Source organism: Debaryomyces fabryi, assembly GCF_001447935.2.
Source record: "Debaryomyces fabryi strain CBS 789 chromosome Unknown contig00001, whole genome shotgun sequence".
Classification (NCBI taxonomy): Eukaryota; Fungi; Ascomycota; class Pichiomycetes; order Serinales; family Debaryomycetaceae; genus Debaryomyces; species Debaryomyces fabryi.
In genome coordinates this window covers 1-16,767 of record NW_015385427.1, presented here as the reverse complement: position 1 = coordinate 16,767, position 16,767 = coordinate 1, and the positions used below count along the sequence as shown (strand labels likewise).

At 36.0% G+C, this 16,767-nt stretch overlaps 10 protein-coding genes across 10 annotated transcripts; 7 read left to right on the top strand and 3 right to left on the bottom strand.

Moving 5' to 3' along the window:
• Positions 1–469: 469 nt before the first annotated feature.
• Positions 470–1,084, top strand: AC631_00010 (uncharacterized protein; the record flags this gene model as incomplete). Its single annotated transcript, XM_015608840.1, has 1 exon — positions 470–1,084. One exon carries the CDS (start codon positions 470–472, stop codon positions 1,082–1,084), a length of 615 nt encoding a protein of 204 aa, XP_015470241.1.
• Positions 1,085–1,657: 573 nt separating this feature from the next.
• Positions 1,658–3,469, top strand: AC631_00009 (uncharacterized protein; the record flags this gene model as incomplete). Its single annotated transcript, XM_015608839.1, has 1 exon — positions 1,658–3,469. One exon carries the CDS (start codon positions 1,658–1,660, stop codon positions 3,467–3,469), a length of 1,812 nt encoding a protein of 603 aa, XP_015470240.1.
• A 598-nt stretch (positions 3,470–4,067) lies between these two features.
• On the top strand, positions 4,068–6,173 carry GPR1 (Gpr1p; the record flags this gene model as incomplete). Its single annotated transcript, XM_015608838.1, has 1 exon — positions 4,068–6,173. One exon carries the CDS (start codon positions 4,068–4,070, stop codon positions 6,171–6,173), a length of 2,106 nt encoding a protein of 701 aa, XP_015470239.1.
• Positions 6,174–6,637: 464 nt separating this feature from the next.
• SGE1 (Sge1p) lies at positions 6,638–8,518 on the top strand (the record flags this gene model as incomplete). Its single annotated transcript, XM_015608837.1, has 1 exon — positions 6,638–8,518. The coding sequence occupies one exon, from the start codon at positions 6,638–6,640 to the stop codon at positions 8,516–8,518; it is 1,881 nt and encodes a 626-aa protein (XP_015470238.1).
• A 40-nt stretch (positions 8,519–8,558) lies between these two features.
• Positions 8,559–10,022, bottom strand: NUF2 (kinetochore-associated Ndc80 complex subunit; the record flags this gene model as incomplete). The annotated part of the gene is made up of 1 exon (XM_015608836.1): positions 8,559–10,022. The coding sequence occupies one exon, from the start codon at positions 10,020–10,022 to the stop codon at positions 8,559–8,561; it is 1,464 nt and encodes a 487-aa protein (XP_015470237.1).
• Positions 10,023–10,273: 251 nt separating this feature from the next.
• AC631_00005 (putative monooxygenase) lies at positions 10,274–11,032 on the bottom strand (the record flags this gene model as incomplete). Its single annotated transcript, XM_015608835.1, has 1 exon — positions 10,274–11,032. One exon carries the CDS (start codon positions 11,030–11,032, stop codon positions 10,274–10,276), a length of 759 nt encoding a protein of 252 aa, XP_015470236.1.
• A 103-nt stretch (positions 11,033–11,135) lies between these two features.
• Positions 11,136–11,939, bottom strand: AC631_00004 (mRNA-binding phosphate metabolism regulator; the record flags this gene model as incomplete). Its single annotated transcript, XM_015608834.1, has 1 exon — positions 11,136–11,939. The coding sequence occupies one exon, from the start codon at positions 11,937–11,939 to the stop codon at positions 11,136–11,138; it is 804 nt and encodes a 267-aa protein (XP_015470235.1).
• Positions 11,940–12,229: 290 nt separating this feature from the next.
• AC631_00003 (uncharacterized protein) lies at positions 12,230–12,895 on the top strand (the record flags this gene model as incomplete). The annotated part of the gene is made up of 1 exon (XM_015608833.1): positions 12,230–12,895. One exon carries the CDS (start codon positions 12,230–12,232, stop codon positions 12,893–12,895), a length of 666 nt encoding a protein of 221 aa, XP_015470234.1.
• A 440-nt stretch (positions 12,896–13,335) lies between these two features.
• Positions 13,336–15,204, top strand: SNF1 (AMP-activated serine/threonine-protein kinase catalytic subunit; the record flags this gene model as incomplete). Its single annotated transcript, XM_015608832.1, has 1 exon — positions 13,336–15,204. The coding sequence occupies one exon, from the start codon at positions 13,336–13,338 to the stop codon at positions 15,202–15,204; it is 1,869 nt and encodes a 622-aa protein (XP_015470233.1).
• A 263-nt stretch (positions 15,205–15,467) lies between these two features.
• Positions 15,468–16,736, top strand: HST3 (NAD-dependent histone deacetylase; the record flags this gene model as incomplete). Its single annotated transcript, XM_015608831.1, has 1 exon — positions 15,468–16,736. The coding sequence occupies one exon, from the start codon at positions 15,468–15,470 to the stop codon at positions 16,734–16,736; it is 1,269 nt and encodes a 422-aa protein (XP_015470232.1).
• Positions 16,737–16,767: the final 31 nt, after the last annotated feature.

Genomic DNA, 16,767 nt, shown 5'->3' with positions numbered 1-16,767 from the left:
CCTAGACTTTTTTAAATATTATAAATCCAAGCATGGATATCCGAATACACTGAACGATGAAACTAGCCAATTACCGTATCTTTTCAATACCGAATTGCCTTGAAAGTTCAAATGCACAATTGGTAACGCAAAGCTTACGCAACATAATACAATGTATTGTCAAATTAATTTAAAACCGACAAATGAGAACAATATATTTTGCTATAAGAGATGTGCCTATTATACGTCAGGAGTAATTCTCTATTATGCATAATTTCATGGCATTAAGAATTAGCCTATAATTAATCAATTTTATCTCGATTATCATGCATGATGCATGAAACCGGTTTACGTCAGTTGCCCTATTAAGAAAATAACTCAGACCCAGTTGACTCCATTTCGGGGTAGCTAGAAAAATCTACGGGTATAAATAAAAGCAGAATTAAGGAGTTTGAAAGGTTTGATAAAAATATAGAAGTAAACTTAAGAAATGGTTTGTTCAAAAAAATTATTGTCTTTATTAGCCGGCTGTATCGTTGTTATGGGTGAATCTGCCCCGGTTGTCACCGACTCACCAGAAGGAGCAAAATATGTTGCTAAGTTCGACGATAAGCTTCAGGGATCTGTTGAATTTTCTTCAGCTTCAAATGGTTCCGTCACTGTCAACGTCGACTTAGATGGCTTTCCTGCCTCTGGTGGTCCTTTCACTTACCATATTCATGAAGCACCAGTTCCAAGCGATGGAAACTGTACTGGTACTAAGCTTCATTTGAATCCTTACAATGGTAACCCAAATGCTACCGAACCTAGTGAATTAGAAGTGGGTGACTTATCGGGTAGACACGGTGCCGTTCAAGGTACCTCGATTGATGAATCTTTTGTTGACCAATATATCTCCCTTAACGAGAATAACAAAGCCTTTATTGGTGGTTTATCTGTTACTATTCACTACAAGAACACATCTAGGTTAGCTTGTGCTAATATTACTGAAGAGTCTTCTACAACTACTCCTGTCGCTACCGCATCTGAGAACGGTGCAAACGTGGTTGGTGGTATGGGTGGAATTGCAGCCGCAGCCGCTGTTGCTTTAGGCTTATTAATTTAAGTATGTCCATATATGGTGTAGTTACACTACATAGTCACTTATGTTTCAACATTATAAATAAGATATTTTATGTTTACGTTATTCTTAATTTTCCCCATTACCCCTCCTCTGAGAAGTATATACTACTTTTATATACAGTCCTACACTTGTTCCTTTCTGCCGAGGTTATTTAAGTTTTTTCTCTACATTGAAAGTAACTTTAAGGTTATAGATGAATTTACCGTAATAGTCTAAGTAAAGGCAGTAAAGAGTTCAGCTATAATCAGACGAAACATAATGGATTGCTTCCCCGAAGTGGTAATTATGACATAGCTAGCAAATTGTTAATGTAGGTGACCATAGCATTATCATGCCCCAGACTGATTATGATAATATGAAAGCCGCATTGAAAAAAAAAAAAAAGTCTTTTTCGTAATTATTTTTCGAATATTTTTACATTTAGATTTATCTTCTAAAGACAAGTATATCCAGTTATATTGGAATTCATGGTACTTAAATTGAAATTTATACAAGCCCTTTGAATCAGATTTGAATCGCTTTATTTAATATTTTTTGATAACTACAAGTATCGAAATGTTTAAAAAATTTTTGATCGATAATTTTGTTCCTCGAATTCCAAAGAAGATTGAAGGCGAGAAGATCAAAGATGTGGAGCCTGAGGCATCGGGATCAGAAAATTACGGACCCCTTGATAGTAAGGAAGAGAAAGGTACTGATATAAACGGAAAAGATCAAAAGAATGATGCTAATTCGATTTTTACGGTATCAACGAATTCTTCTGCGGACAAGTCAAATCACTTGCATAGGGCATTAAGAGGTAGGCACGTTCAGTTATTGGGAATTGGTGCAACAATTGGCTCGGCATTGTTTGTTTCTATTGGCAAAGCGTTGGCAAAGGGTGGACCTTTGAATTTGTTGCTAGCATTTATGTTTTGGTCAATTCCTATCTTATTTATAACTGTTTCTACAGCAGAAATGGTTACGTATTTACCTATTACATCTCCCTTCGTAAGATTGGCAGGGAGATGTTGTGATGAAGCTTTAGAAATTATGACTGCATGGAACTTCTGGTTTTTATGTTGTGCCCAAATCCCTTTCGAAGTTACTACAGTTAATTCTGTTATTCATTTTTGGAGAGATGATTATTCTCCAGCAATTACTTTGACCGTTCAGATCGTCCTTTACTTCATTATTAATCTTCTAGGTGTTGCTATTTACGGGGAAACTGAATTCTGGTTATCTTTAGGTAAAGTTATCTTAGCAACGGGATTGATCATTTTCACGTTCATTACTATGGTTGGTGGAAACCCTCAACATGACGCATTTGGATTTCGTTATTGGAGGGACCCAGGCCCAATGAACACATATGACCATACTGGTGATTTAGGTAGATTTCAAGGGTTTTTAGCATGTTTAATTCAAGCATGCTTTACATTTGCTGGACCTGAATATATCAGTTGCGTGGCTTCAGAAACGGTTAATCCTAGAAAGACATTACCATCAGCATTCAAACAAGTGTTCATTAGATTGTCGGTGTTTTTTATTGGTGGTGCTCTTTGTGTGGGTATTTTAGTAGCATATGACGATCCAAAATTAGTATCCACCATGGGTGCAAGTATCCCGGGAGCAGGAGGGTCACCCTATGTTATTGCAATGCAAAACTTAAATATTAAGGTTTTGCCGGATATTATCAATGCCTTATTAGTCACAGCAGCATTCTCGGCCGGTAATTCTTACACGTTTTGTTCGTCAAGAGTGTTGTACGGTTTTGCAGTAGATGGCTATGCTCCTAAATTTTTTACTGCTACCACCAACTCAGGTATACCATTATATTGTATATTGGTTTCCTTATTATGGGCGTTAATTTCCTTCTTGCAATTAGGTGAGCAAGCCTCAGTAGTCTTAGATTGGATTATGAATTTGATTACTTCATGCCAGTTGATGAATTTTACAATCTTGTGTGTGGTTTATGTTTTCTTTTACAGAGCAATGAAAGCCCAAGGCATTGATAGAAGAACATTACCTTTCAGATCTTGGTACCAACCTTGGTTGGCAATCATTGGTGGTTCTTTTGCGTTCATTATGATATTTGTCAGTAGTTACGAGGTTTTCGAGCCTGGCCAATGGGACGTTAAATCATTCTTATTTACCTACCTTTTTGTTTTTATTAACATAGGTGTGTTTATTTCCGTTAAATTAGTCAAAAGAACAAAATGGAGGAAAGCAAAAGAAGTTGATTTGGTCACTGGTCTCAAAGAGGTGGAACTACACGAAGAAGAATTCTACTTACAGGCAGCTAGCAAGCGTGATATTAGTGCAGATGGTGAAATCAAGTTGAAGTGGCATGAAAAATTTTTCACCTTCATTTTCGGAAGTGAGCTTTGAAGCCATTCGCATTTATTACACCGTTGCATGATCTATATTCTGTCATTGTCATTCAGTTTTTGTTAAAATTTTTAAGTCAATTTAATTCGTTCTATATAATTTTTGAAATCATTGATTTGATATATACCTAATAAACTTAGTTTTAATTCTATCAATTCCTCGTGTAATGTATTTAAATGGAACCCCAAAGGATTGAATAAACCGTATTCGGATATATATTTTCTCCAGAAGCATGAATAAAATATCCAGACACCAGAATCCAAAGCTGCAAAAATTTTGAACTCTGCAAATTTAACGTTGAGCGAGCCTTCAAAAAAAAACTAAAAAGAAATACGGTAAAGATTATTGGTAGCATAAACGGAAATTAAGATACAAATACAAACATTTATCATACTGTGTACCATATGATTAACGAATATTGGGGTTTCGAATAATTAATATCTGTTTAAATATCCTTCCCAACATTTCACAAATTTATCCTTGAATTGCATACCAATCTTATAGGCATTCTCATAGATACGGAAGAGAGGAATAAACATATTATAGCTGTAGCTCTCAGCACATATTAGACTATATTGAGTAGTCGTTCGTTGATAAGATGGATATGATGGTTCTAAACATGAAGTTCGCTAAATCTATCGAGCACCAACTAAATGCGGTACCGACTTCAAGCTCTAACACAGCCATGGCTAACATATTTGAGAGGCAATCATTCGAGAACCAGATATATCTATTTACAAGTCAACAGACTTGGGTACAAAGGGTATTAGCTATCGCATCTTCGAGTACCTCGATTGTTTTTTGCCTAGTTTCATTGTACGCCTTCCTAGCCATAGACCCACGAAGATTGGTATTTCGACACCAGTTGATTGCATTTTTGCTAAGCTTTGATTTGCTAAAAGCAATCGTATTACTATTATATCCTTCGTTAGCGTTATCATACGATAGTTCTTATTATAATGAAACCTTTTGTCAAGTAGTGGGATTCTTTACGGCCGTGGCAATTGAGGGAGCAGACTTGGCCATTTTAGCATTTGCGATACATACTTTCCTTCTAATATTCAAACCGAACTTATCCGTAAAGGTAGGAGATCGTGGTTTTGTTGAAGGTGGTTTGTATAAGTATCGCTATTATGTGTATGGATTGTCATTTGTGATTCCGGTTGTGATGGCAAGTCTAGCATACATCAATAAATCGGGATATGATTCGCTCATTTGTTGGTGTTACCTTCCTCGTTCACCCACATGGTATAGATTTGTTTTAAGTTGGGTACCGCGTTACATTATTGTGATTGTCATAATAACAGTTTATTGTGTTATATATTTCCACATAATCAGAGAATTTAAAGTTGTTGGTGGTATGTTTACCACTATGCATAAGCAGAAATTGCAAAGAAGATCAAACAATTTTCAAAATGAAAAACCGTCATTCTTCTCCGCTTTAAGATACTTCTACAAGGACATGAAAGATCGTATTGTACCCCAGTTTGTATTGCCCGAAGCAGCCAAGAAATCAATAAGCACAGAAACAACACCTTCAGAATACATAAACAGCAATATTGAAGATAAAGATAATGAAAATACAGACAAACCTAATCATGGGGTAGATCTTGAGAATATTATAGATGATCCTGAGATTCAAGAACAAAATTTAGAGCAATTTAAACAAAGGCAAAAGCTTATAGCTAAACAAATGAAGTCTATTTTCATATATCCGTTTGCATATTGTTTTATTTGGTTGTTTCCATTTTGTCTAAGCATAACACAAGTCCACTATGAACAGACTCATCATCCAATATACTGGCTAAATTGCGTGAGTGCGTTTATGATGCCATTCAACGGATTCGTCGATACCTTGGTTTTCTTTTACAGAGAAGAACCTTGGAAGTATACAATATTAAAAAATTTTGAGAGAGACAATGCTTTTAAAATGAGTGAAATGGCGCATTACGATAGTATACAAGATACTACATCCCTCTCTACAAGTACAAGGTTTACGAAGCGGTCACTCAGCGCAAGCTTGGGACTTGATATTAACCATTATTCTAGATGGAGGAAAGCTTTAAACTGGATGAGATTACCATTTTTCCAATTACCTACTGAAGAAACAATTGCCGCATTCCATGCAAAACTTGTCAATGCTCAAATTGAAAATTTAAACACAGAACAGTCAGTTGAAGGAATTGGTATCGGAGGTTTGACTTCACAATTTCATCATGATTTCTCCAATATTTTGAACGTGGATGTGGCAGAAAATGATTTTAGATCGGGCTTGGGTCGATACTCATTTTCTAACTCTCATAATAATATGAAGAGTTCTGATAATTCTAATGCATCTATTACAAATACATTCATAGGTAGAAGAACTCACAGCAATGCATCTTCTATAAGATCACCAAGATCTGGCCGTGCCTCATTTGGTGATATCGGCGAGGTAAGCAATAAATCAAGGGCCAGTTCGGTATCGGATTTATCACAAAGGAACAACATGAACCAGCATCTTTCTCCCAATCCTAATTTCAATAAGCTAGTGAGCTTCCAGCAACTGAAATCGAAACGAGGTTCTAACATGGCATCACATACACCTGGGATTTCTCATAGACTTCAGGACAAAAGGAATAACATAAGAACCCCAAATAATTCCAGAGCGAAGTCTGATACCGATGAAATTGACTTCATAGAGTTCTTAAAGAATGGAACTTGAAGCTAATTAAATTTACTGCAATTCATTTCTATATTTTATTTTTACGATCATATTTAATCTCGGTGTATAATTGGTTAACGACTGAAGGATAGAATTTCATAAATAATAGACTTTTCCGAATAAAGGCCAAAAGAATAATTAGGCTATTGCGTCTTTATTGTATATGACATATGCGTCTACGCATCTATAGAAACATTCAATAAACATTAATACGTCAAAATATCTGTGGGTGGCTGTAAGTTGAGAATGTAGGCCGTTCTCGGTCTAAACGATCTGAAATTTTGCAAGCGACCAATTTTGGCAAGAACTCTTCTAAGCAGTAATCAGATGTTTAAATACATAAAAAATTACTGCTATTCAAAAGTAGAAACTTAAATTAGACTTGAGATCAATTTGAGATATATTAGCTTTTGCTTGTATGAAATTTTGGATAATTTTAGTGAGCCATTGATGTTATATAAAAAATGAGAAACAGTGGTGAAGAGACTAATAATGTGTCTGAAGAGCAAGTTGCTAAAGGTAACAAATCGGGAAGAAGCACATCAAGCGAAATAGATAATAGAAGTGAATTAACCAATGGGTTTAATAATGGCGAAGGGCCACGTCAATCGAGACAGAGCAATGAAAGTATGGTTCCAAAATCGAAGAAATACTATGAAAGTAATGCTGGTGATGGTACGAAAGCTACGGATCATCACTTAACTGGATTTCCATTAGTTGCTACTTTGGTAAGCTGTTTTACAAGTTTGTTTATTGTTGCATTAGATCAAACTATCGTTTCTACTATACTTACAACAGTAGGAAGTGAGTTTCATAATTTCGAAAAGATTGGATGGTTAACATCCGGGTATCTATTATCGTTGGCATGTCTTGCATCAATTTATGGTAAAGTTTCTATTGCATTCGGAAGAAAATATACCTTAATATGGGGAATCGTAGTCTTTGAAGCTGGTTCGGTCGTTTGCGCAAGAGCTCAAAATATGGACACTTTAATAGCGGGTAGAGTTATACAAGGTATCGGTGGAAGTTGTGTACAAGCTTTGACTATAATAATTATGACGGAATCTGTAATTTTAAGTCGTAGAGCCCTTGCATTCATTTTGATAGGTGTTTGTTTCTCGCTTGCTAGTGTAATTGGACCATTCATTGGAGGTGCATTTGCGACTCATGTTACATGGAGATGGTGCTTTTATATAAACTTGCCAGTGGGCGGGTTTGCTATTATGTTGTTGGTTGTATGTTTTCATCCTCCGAAACCCAAAGGGAATTTAAAAGAAAAGCTCTCGAGGATTGACTATTTGGGAGTCTTTCTCTTGACTAGTGGATTAGTTTTAGTATTGCTTGGTTTAACTTTTGGTGGTGTTGATTTCGCATGGAATTCGACCGCTGTAATACTTCTTTTTGTATTAGGAGGACTATTAATTATTGCATTCTGCATATATAACTTTAAGATATCAAATAATCCAATAATTATCAAAGAGGTTATTATTATTCCACAAATATTTGCAGCTTCCTGGAGTGCAACTTTCAATTTTGCATTTTTTATGGCAAACTTGACTTATCTTGCCATTTATTTTCAAGTTATTTTTAATGCATCACCATGGCAATCTGGTGTAGATTTATTACCAATGGTCATTTCTGTTTCATTATCTTCAATTGCTAATGGGGTTTTTATGCGATTTACAAGGTATGTAAAGGTTACAATGTTGATATCAACAACTCTTGGACCAATTGGATGTGGTTTGTTATTATTGTTGGAAAAAGATTCGCCAGCAAAGGATAGGATTGGATTATTAATAATATCGGGTATTTCTGTAGGACTTCAATTTCAGAGTTCATTGCTTGCAGCTCAATTAGAAGCACCTCCAAATGTTGAAGGTTCTTTAATTCTAACCACAATTTTTTTGAATTTCCTCAAGTCTACAGGTGCTACCGTAGCTGTTACATTGGCACAATTGATTTATCAAGCATCGGGTACTTCATATATTAATGATTTATTGGGATCATTAGATACAAGTTCTACTGAATATAAGGCTCTTAATAAGGTTCCAGTAAAAACTTTGATTTCTACACCTACCCTTATTCAAGATTTGCCTAGTTCTGCAAAAGAAATGGTTTTAGATCAATTTATGAAAGCGTTACGAAATGTTTTCTATTTAGGACTTGCCTTTTCTTGTGCCGGTTTTATTGTATCGTTGTTCACGACTAACAAAAAGATTCCAAGGCATGAAAATGTTAAAAAGGCCAGTGATGATAGTGATGATGAAGCATTAATTGGTGGACAAAATTCTACAAGTGATTCGGTTGGTCGCCAGTTTTCTTCCTCAATAGAGGGTAATAAATAATATTAAAATACATACTAATATACATGTTAATACACAACATTCAATCCACTTTTTTATTCATTTCAGTTAAATAGAGTTTAACATGAGAATTTAATTTAGCAACTGCTAACTCTGCATTTCTTAGCTCTATTTGAAAATTGTTTCTCTCTCCATTCATCTTGGTTTCTAATTCACTTATGAAATCTTTTTTCTTATTTAATTCTTGTTCTTTAACTTTACGCTCTTTAACCAAAGTGTCGTAACCATCTTTTAAGGAAATTAATTTTTGTTTACTGGCTTCGCTCCTCTCACTTGATTGATGTCTTAACCTTTTTATCTTTTCTTCTGTATTATTGAGTTGTCTTGTGATTTGTTGTATTTGTCTATTCAAATCATTTAAAGTCAAATTTTGCTGTTCTTTGAATTCTTGATATTTGTTCAATTTATCCAAAGAAGTTTCTTCTTTAGTCAAATCGTTCAATACTTCTTCTAAAATCCTAAATAAATTTTTCAACTCTTGCTCTACTAACTGAAATGACTCTATGCTTATGGTCATATTCTTATTCTTCGATTCTAAGTCAGCCAAGTTGGTTTGATGTTCGCTCAAATTGGTCTTTAAGTCCTCAATAATTTTTGTAAGAATTTCAGGATTAGATAATAGATAGCTTTTTAATTTATCCAACTCTTTATTTGATTCCATTATTAAATAATTGTGATCTTCCAATTTTTCAATCAATCTTCTCTTTTCATCCTTATACTTTGAATGCTCCAATGTCAATATTTCTTGATTCTTTTTTAGCTTCTTCAATTCATTTTCCAATTTAGAATTATAGGTATTTATTTGCTTCAATGTGGCCTTCTTATTTCCTCCATCTGTCTCGTTGGCTTCAATTTTGTATTTCAAATCATTGATCTGATTCGAAAGCCTACTATTCTCGTTTTGGACACTCTTCAATTTTTCTAGATTACCTTCACTTATGCTAACAAGCTTTTCACACTCTACGGAGTTCTCTTCCCTAAATCTTGCATAATTTACAACGGCACTCAATATTCTCCTTATTCTCTGTGGTTCAGGTCTCATAATGTCCATCAAGGTAAAATCGTTGATTCCGCATATCAGAAAAAACTCATATGCTCCTCTGTGAAGCAATATTAAACGTACGCTTGAAGTTATATCATCATCGTCTTCTATTTGTGATTCACCATTCTCCGGATCGTCTGCCATATCAGCATCTGTCTTTGTCATAGATAGGTCATTCTTGTTTACATTCCTAACCATTCCATTAATATTGTCAGCAGATAGTCCCATGAAGGAATCTAGAAATTGCTCTAGCAATGTTTTGATATATTGACTGGTAGGTCTTGATACTAATTCTTCATTAGCTATGAAGTCACAACTTTGTAAACAAATTGATATTTCCTTGAAATCCAACAATGGAAACAGATCCTGCGGAATAACATGATGAACCCGACGACTATTTAAAGATGAATTCCCAGGTCTATATATGGAGCTAGGACGTGACATGATTATAATTATCCAAATCTAATGTGTTGATATTTGACTAACCTCGTCTTTTTGTTTTGATTTTATGTGCGCGAGTTTGGGACAAAAATATTTTGTTACAAAACGATATCTACAGAATGATTGTTGGAATAAACGACTCTTACTACGGATGGTGGGCAATAATACTGTACGCAGTCATATTAATTACATAAATATATATCCATAATTTGATATTAAGTAGGTATAACGAGTGTGGCACTCATTATACTTTTTTATACTCTTTCAGCTGTCCAAATAGCTCCCCGACATACCAACTTGATAGCTTCAGTTAAAAGAATATAAGGAACAGCTTTTTCAGCGTCATGTTCTATAGCAGTGTCTAAATGCTCTAATTCGTCATCTCTAAAAGTACTGATAAGATCTTTTAACTCGGTTAATTCAGGGGAACATTGTGCGCTCCTGTCTAAGCTTTCCTCTGGTAAAATTTCTCCAGTAGCCTTATCATAGGCTGGTATGTTATATTGATTCATCAAAACTCTCAATTGTTGGTTGTAGTGACTACCGATGACAGTTTCTACTGCCACAGTGCATGCCATCGCAGCTTCCTTACTGACGAGCCCCGTGCCAACGCCAATTCCAAAAGCACCTACTTTCCATAATGGTGTTAATAAGGATGGTCTCACACGACGTTCAGTCTGTAATTTATTGAATGTATTATGGTGATGGATTTCTTGATCCCACATATGTTGTAATACTGGTCTTAAATGTGGGTATTTACTGGCTAATACTGTGAACTGGCCATAGTAAATATAGTTTGCTCCCAACTCTCCTGCTTGATCTACTCGAATGATACGATCAAGAAACGCTTTCTGTGCCTTTGATAACTTACCGTATTCAACATCTTTACGTGATTTCTTCTGGGTTTTCTTCTTGGGTTTTTTATCTTGTTGAAACACTCTGGCAGCAGATGATAGAGGACGCACCAGTAATCCCAACCTCAATGGGTGTGATTTTATGGCCTGTGATTTCATTTTGGGGTCAAAGTAGTCAGCGAAAAGGAGAAATAACCATGTAAGGTGATTTTTGATACTAATTATTTTCTTGCATACAGTAACGAATTTGAGAAAACACAATTTATTTAAACGAGCTAAATATTTTTAACATTGAAACACCGATATCAAACGGCAATTCTTGGGTATCCCTGGAGTTCGTGACAGATTTAGACTCGTTGAGAGGGTTCTTTAAATGCTGAAAGTGTCTGTTTGGAACATCCTTGATCATTAACCACTCGACTGGGAATATGCCTTTCCAACGGCTCTTCTCTACCCACACGTCGCTCGTGCGAGTAAAATCAATGTTGTTCTTCATTTCCACAACTCCACAGAAGCGTCCCGAACAATTCACCAGGAAAAAAAGGTATATTTTACCCCCGACTGCCAGTACCTCCTCAAACGCTCTATTAAGCCTCTTGTTCCCTAAGTTGGTAGATGCCCAGATGCTGTTAGCGATTGACGCATCAACATCCACCCCACTGTATGACTTGATCACGAAAAATCTGGCATTGTCTTCAACAGTGAAGTGACGACCTCTGTAGCTTCGAAAAATAAGTCTTGGAGGTGGCTGATACACATATTCCTCTTCCTCAGTCTTCTGTTCTGGACCACTAAACATTAAGGGATCAAATGGCACGAGCGACTCACTATTACTTCTGTATGATGTGGACCAAATATTTGTCCGGGGAGCAACTTCCAGCTGTAACATTCTATAATCATAGCTAAAAGTTTCCAACACAGAGAGCGACCTGGGGGTACAATATTGATTTCCCGTCGAAGGTGTAGATAAAGTTCCCTGAGATGAAACATCCGAATTTCCTCGGATAATTTCAGAAAAAACGTCTGAATCCCAATCAAAAACACTATCTCTGCTATCACTATACATTATATCTCTTTATCTCTGTTAATTCATAAAGAATGAATTCTTCTTTATATTTAACGCCAGCGTCTTTAAGTGGGATTTTGAATGTCTGAGTTTTGCAACAGGTGTAACCTGCAAAACACTTGGGCTGATATAACCTGTAAACACGATCTTTACTATGAATAACTTATAACTTCTTATAGCTTATAGATATGGATCACTAGACTTACGAATTAACGTCCTGGGTGTTAAAAACGTTATATCTAAAGTGTATAAGGATATTGGGTGTTAATTATTTCTTGGTATTGAATCAGATGTCGTACAGAGTGCAAAAAGTTGACGATGAGTTTGTGAGTAACAAGAATAAGAAAGATAAAGCTGGAGTGAAATATCCGAAGAAGTTCTCTAAGAAAGTAAGCATGGCAAAAGTTAACTTTTCAGTGGTAGAGAAGTGGATAGGCGACACTTTAAACGAACAATTACCTGATGATGACGTGGTAATCGACTATGTGAGCGAATTGTTGCAAGCTGAAGATCAGCCCGACATCAAGATGATTCATTTGCAAATGCAGGACTTTTTAGGTAAAGAACAGGCCATGAATTTCTGTGAAACGTTGTGGGACATGTTGATGAGTGCACAGGATGATCCTGATGGTATACCGGCGCAGCTTCTAGAACAAAGACGGAAGGAGTACGAAGAAGGCCAAGATCGTGATAGGGTAGAAAAACCAAAAACTAATTATAATAGAAGTGGTGCAGGGAAAAGTGGTATTATTCAAACAAATCTGAATAAAGATCGAGGACGCAGTTATGGGAATTATGAACAAAATAGAAGAGATTCACACAGGAATACACGAGATGATAGAGATAGGGATCCTAAAGATATAAGGACTTCGAAGAGCACCAGATATAGAGATGACAGGAAGGAACGATCGTACAAACTGACTGATTACCAGGAATACGATTCCAAAAAAAGATAGGTCAAGTCTGTTATTCAAAATACTATAATCGGAGAACCCACTTTTTAATCACCGAAATTATTTCACTTTTATATATTGAATTAAGATGCATCTCTTTTGACATTTAGAGCACCCACTCTATACTTAATGCTACCTTAACAGTGACAAATAGGTCCTGTTGTGTATTTTATTATTTCACAATTGGCATTGGCTTGACCAAACTACAGTTTAACTTGATATAAATATTTAATAGCTAGTTTTATTTATATGAAGGGCTTCTTGTCCCTTGTACTTGTTTATGTCTAAGGTGAATATCCTGAACCTCTAATAAATCATCATCTACTCCAAATAAAACCTTTACGTGTGTTTACCGATTCCACCCTCAAGCCAACGATCGCCCCTAAAAACACAAGATTAGATACAGCTTTGGCATATTAGAGGGTATAGAAAGCAAATAAGACATGTCAGAGCAACAAGGAAGTGATAATCATCATCACCATCATCATCACCATCATCACAGTCATCATGGTGATCATAATGGCCAGCACGAAAGCCACAGTAATAAGGTTCATCAACCCCAGCCAATAGACCCAAAGGCTAACCCAGCAAACAGAATAGGAAAATATCAAGTGCTTAAGACGTTAGGGGAAGGATCTTTCGGTAAGGTCAAATTAGCCCAGCATATAAATACAGGTCAGAAGGTTGCATTGAAGATCATTAATCGTAAAACATTAGCTAAGTCCGATATGCAAGGTAGAGTTGAAAGAGAAATATCATATTTAAGATTGTTAAGACATCCACATATCATCAAGTTATATGATGTGATTAAGTCCAAGGACGAGATTATTATGGTTATTGAATATGCTGGTAAGGAATTGTTCGATTATATTGTGCAAAGGGGTAAGATGCCAGAAGATGAGGCAAGAAGGTTCTTTCAACAGATTATTGCTGCGGTAGAATACTGTCACAGACACAAGATTGTTCATAGAGATTTGAAACCAGAAAATTTGTTATTAGATGAACAATTAAACGTTAAGATTGCCGATTTCGGGTTATCTAATATTATGACAGATGGTAACTTCTTGAAAACAAGTTGTGGGTCTCCTAATTACGCTGCTCCTGAAGTTATTAGTGGTAAATTATACGCCGGTCCAGAAGTTGACGTTTGGTCATCTGGAGTTATTTTGTACGTCATGTTATGTGGAAGGTTACCGTTCGATGACGAATTCATTCCTGCGTTATTTAAAAAAATTAGTAACGGTGTTTATACATTACCTAATTACTTATCTCAAGGGGCCAAGGACATATTGACCAGGATGTTAGTTGTTAATCCTTTAAACAGAATCACCATACACGAAATAATCGAAGATGAATGGTTTAAACAAAATATCGAAGACTACTTATTACCTCCTGATTTATCAAAGACTAAACACAAGAAAATCGAAGTCGACGAAGATGTTATTACTGCTTTACAATCGACCATGGGTTATGGCAGAGACGAAATTCTTAATGTTATTAGTAAATGTAACCAACATAATTCACCACAACAACAATCAAACGAAATAATTGATGCTTATTTGTTGATGAGAGAGAACCGTACATTAGTGAAGGATTTGAAGAACTCCAAGCTGAATAATATGGACACATTCTTATCCCAATCGCCACCTCCTTCTTGGACCAACACTGCCAACAATAACAGCAATATGAATATAAATGTGAACCACTCAACCAAGGCGCCTGGCGTGCAACAATCATTAACATACCAAACTTTAGCTGCAGTTCCAGATTTATCTACGTTACCTAACTCTACTATTGCCATTTTACCCTCGTCATTGCCTTCGATCCATAGAGCGTACATGATGGAGTCCAACATGGACAACCAGCTGAAGATAACTCCCGTATCACACAAAAAGCTGAAGACAAGGTGGCATTTCGGTATAAGATCAAGATCGTATCCATTGGATGTCATGGGTGAAATCTACAGAGCGTTAAAGAACTTGGGTGCGGAATGGTCTAAACCAACCGAAGAAGAGTTATGGACCATCAGAGTCAGATGGAAGTACGGTCCATGCATTTTGCCTGGCGATCAAAACCAAGAAGAACAGTTGAAGAATATTCCAGACATGATGAAAATGCAAATTCAGTTATTCCAATTGGAACCAAACAACTACTTGGTAGACTTCAAGTTCGATGGATGGGAAAACTCTTCCAGTAAAGACGAACCTATAAAACAAGATGTGGATGAAATGTCTTCGTTTTCAGCCTATCCATTCTTGCATTTAGCTACTAGATTAATCATGGAATTAGCTGTCAATAGTCAAACTAATTAATTCTATACAATTCATTATGTTGAAATTATTATAATATATCTAATTCGTGTTCATCCCTTTTAGTACAAAAAGTAAATAAATTTCTCTTCTTAGTTAAAATGCGAGCGTACAATTGGCGTTGTAGTATAAGATCATTTTTCGTTAAACGGGCAGCTTGGTGAGATAAATGGATACAAAAAAGTAGATATATTGTTAAATAAAAGATAACGGAGGTATAAAGAGTATATTTCATGTATATATTGACATAAAGCCAATTAAATAACATGAAAACTATAGATTTATCTGGGGAAATACCTAGTCATGAGCAAATTAAATTAGGTGAAGTCTCCAAGATCATTTTTAAAGCAAGGAAGACAGTCGTGTTAACGGGAGCTGGGATATCTTGCAATGCAGGTATTCCAGACTTTAGATCAAGTGATGGGTTGTATAATATGGTGAAAAGTAAGTTTCCTAAGAAAATAGTGAAGGGTCAAGACTTGTTCGACATATCGATTTTCAGAGATGAGGTAACTCTCCTGTTGTTTTGTACTTTTATGGAGTCGTTGTACCTGTCCAGTATTGATGCAAAGCCGACTGAAACACATCGGTTTATTAAGATATTGAAAGAGAAAAAGAAGTTGCTCCGTTGTTACACACAGAATATCGATGGTTTGGAAGATAAGATGAATTTGAAAATGGGGATCAACTTGAGTGAGTTTGATTGTAATGGACCATTTAACAAGACGTGGCAGGACTTGGATGTGGTTCAGTTGCATGGAAATATCAACAACCTTGCATGTACCCAGTGTTTCCATAGTTTTAACTGGAACGTCGAATACAGAGAGCAATTTTCGAATGGATCCAACCCGGAGTGTAAGAACTGTTATTTGAAGTATCAGGAAAGGTTGTATCTGGGTAAGCGTTTGACAGGCAATATTGGTATGTTAAGGCCAAATATTGTGTTGTACGGAGAGAACCACCCGCAAGCGGAAATTCTAGCCAACGGACTTAATAAAGATGTGAATTTAAAGCCTGATTTGTTTATTATAATGGGTACTTCTTTGAAAGTCGACGGGATCAAGAAGTTGGTGAAGACTTTGGCCCAATCGGTGCACAATAGAGGTGGCACAGTCCTTTTCGTGAACAAGACTCCTATATCACAAGCCATGTGGAGCAACATTATAGACTACGAAATTCTATGCGATTGTGATGAGTTTGTAAAATTGTTGAAATACGAAATCCCCGACCTTTTCCTTACTCAAGAGCAATTGGATTCAAAGAAGTTAAACCAAAACTTGATGTCATCTCCATTAACCAAAGCTCAAATAAAGAAAGAGCAAATCCTGAAGTCTCAATGCAAAAAGCCTACAAAAGCCTATGTCAAGAAGGAGCCTATACGGCGGGTTAAAAAAGAGTCTACGAGGCGAACAATTAAGAAAGAGACCTCGATACCGTCGCATATAAAACAGGAAAATTCCCAAGCATTCGAATCCGTACAAAAATCCTTATGTGAAGAGAGGAAACAGCATATCAAACTAGAAAGCTCTATCTAGCTATTTATACATATAGCTTATGTATTACGTG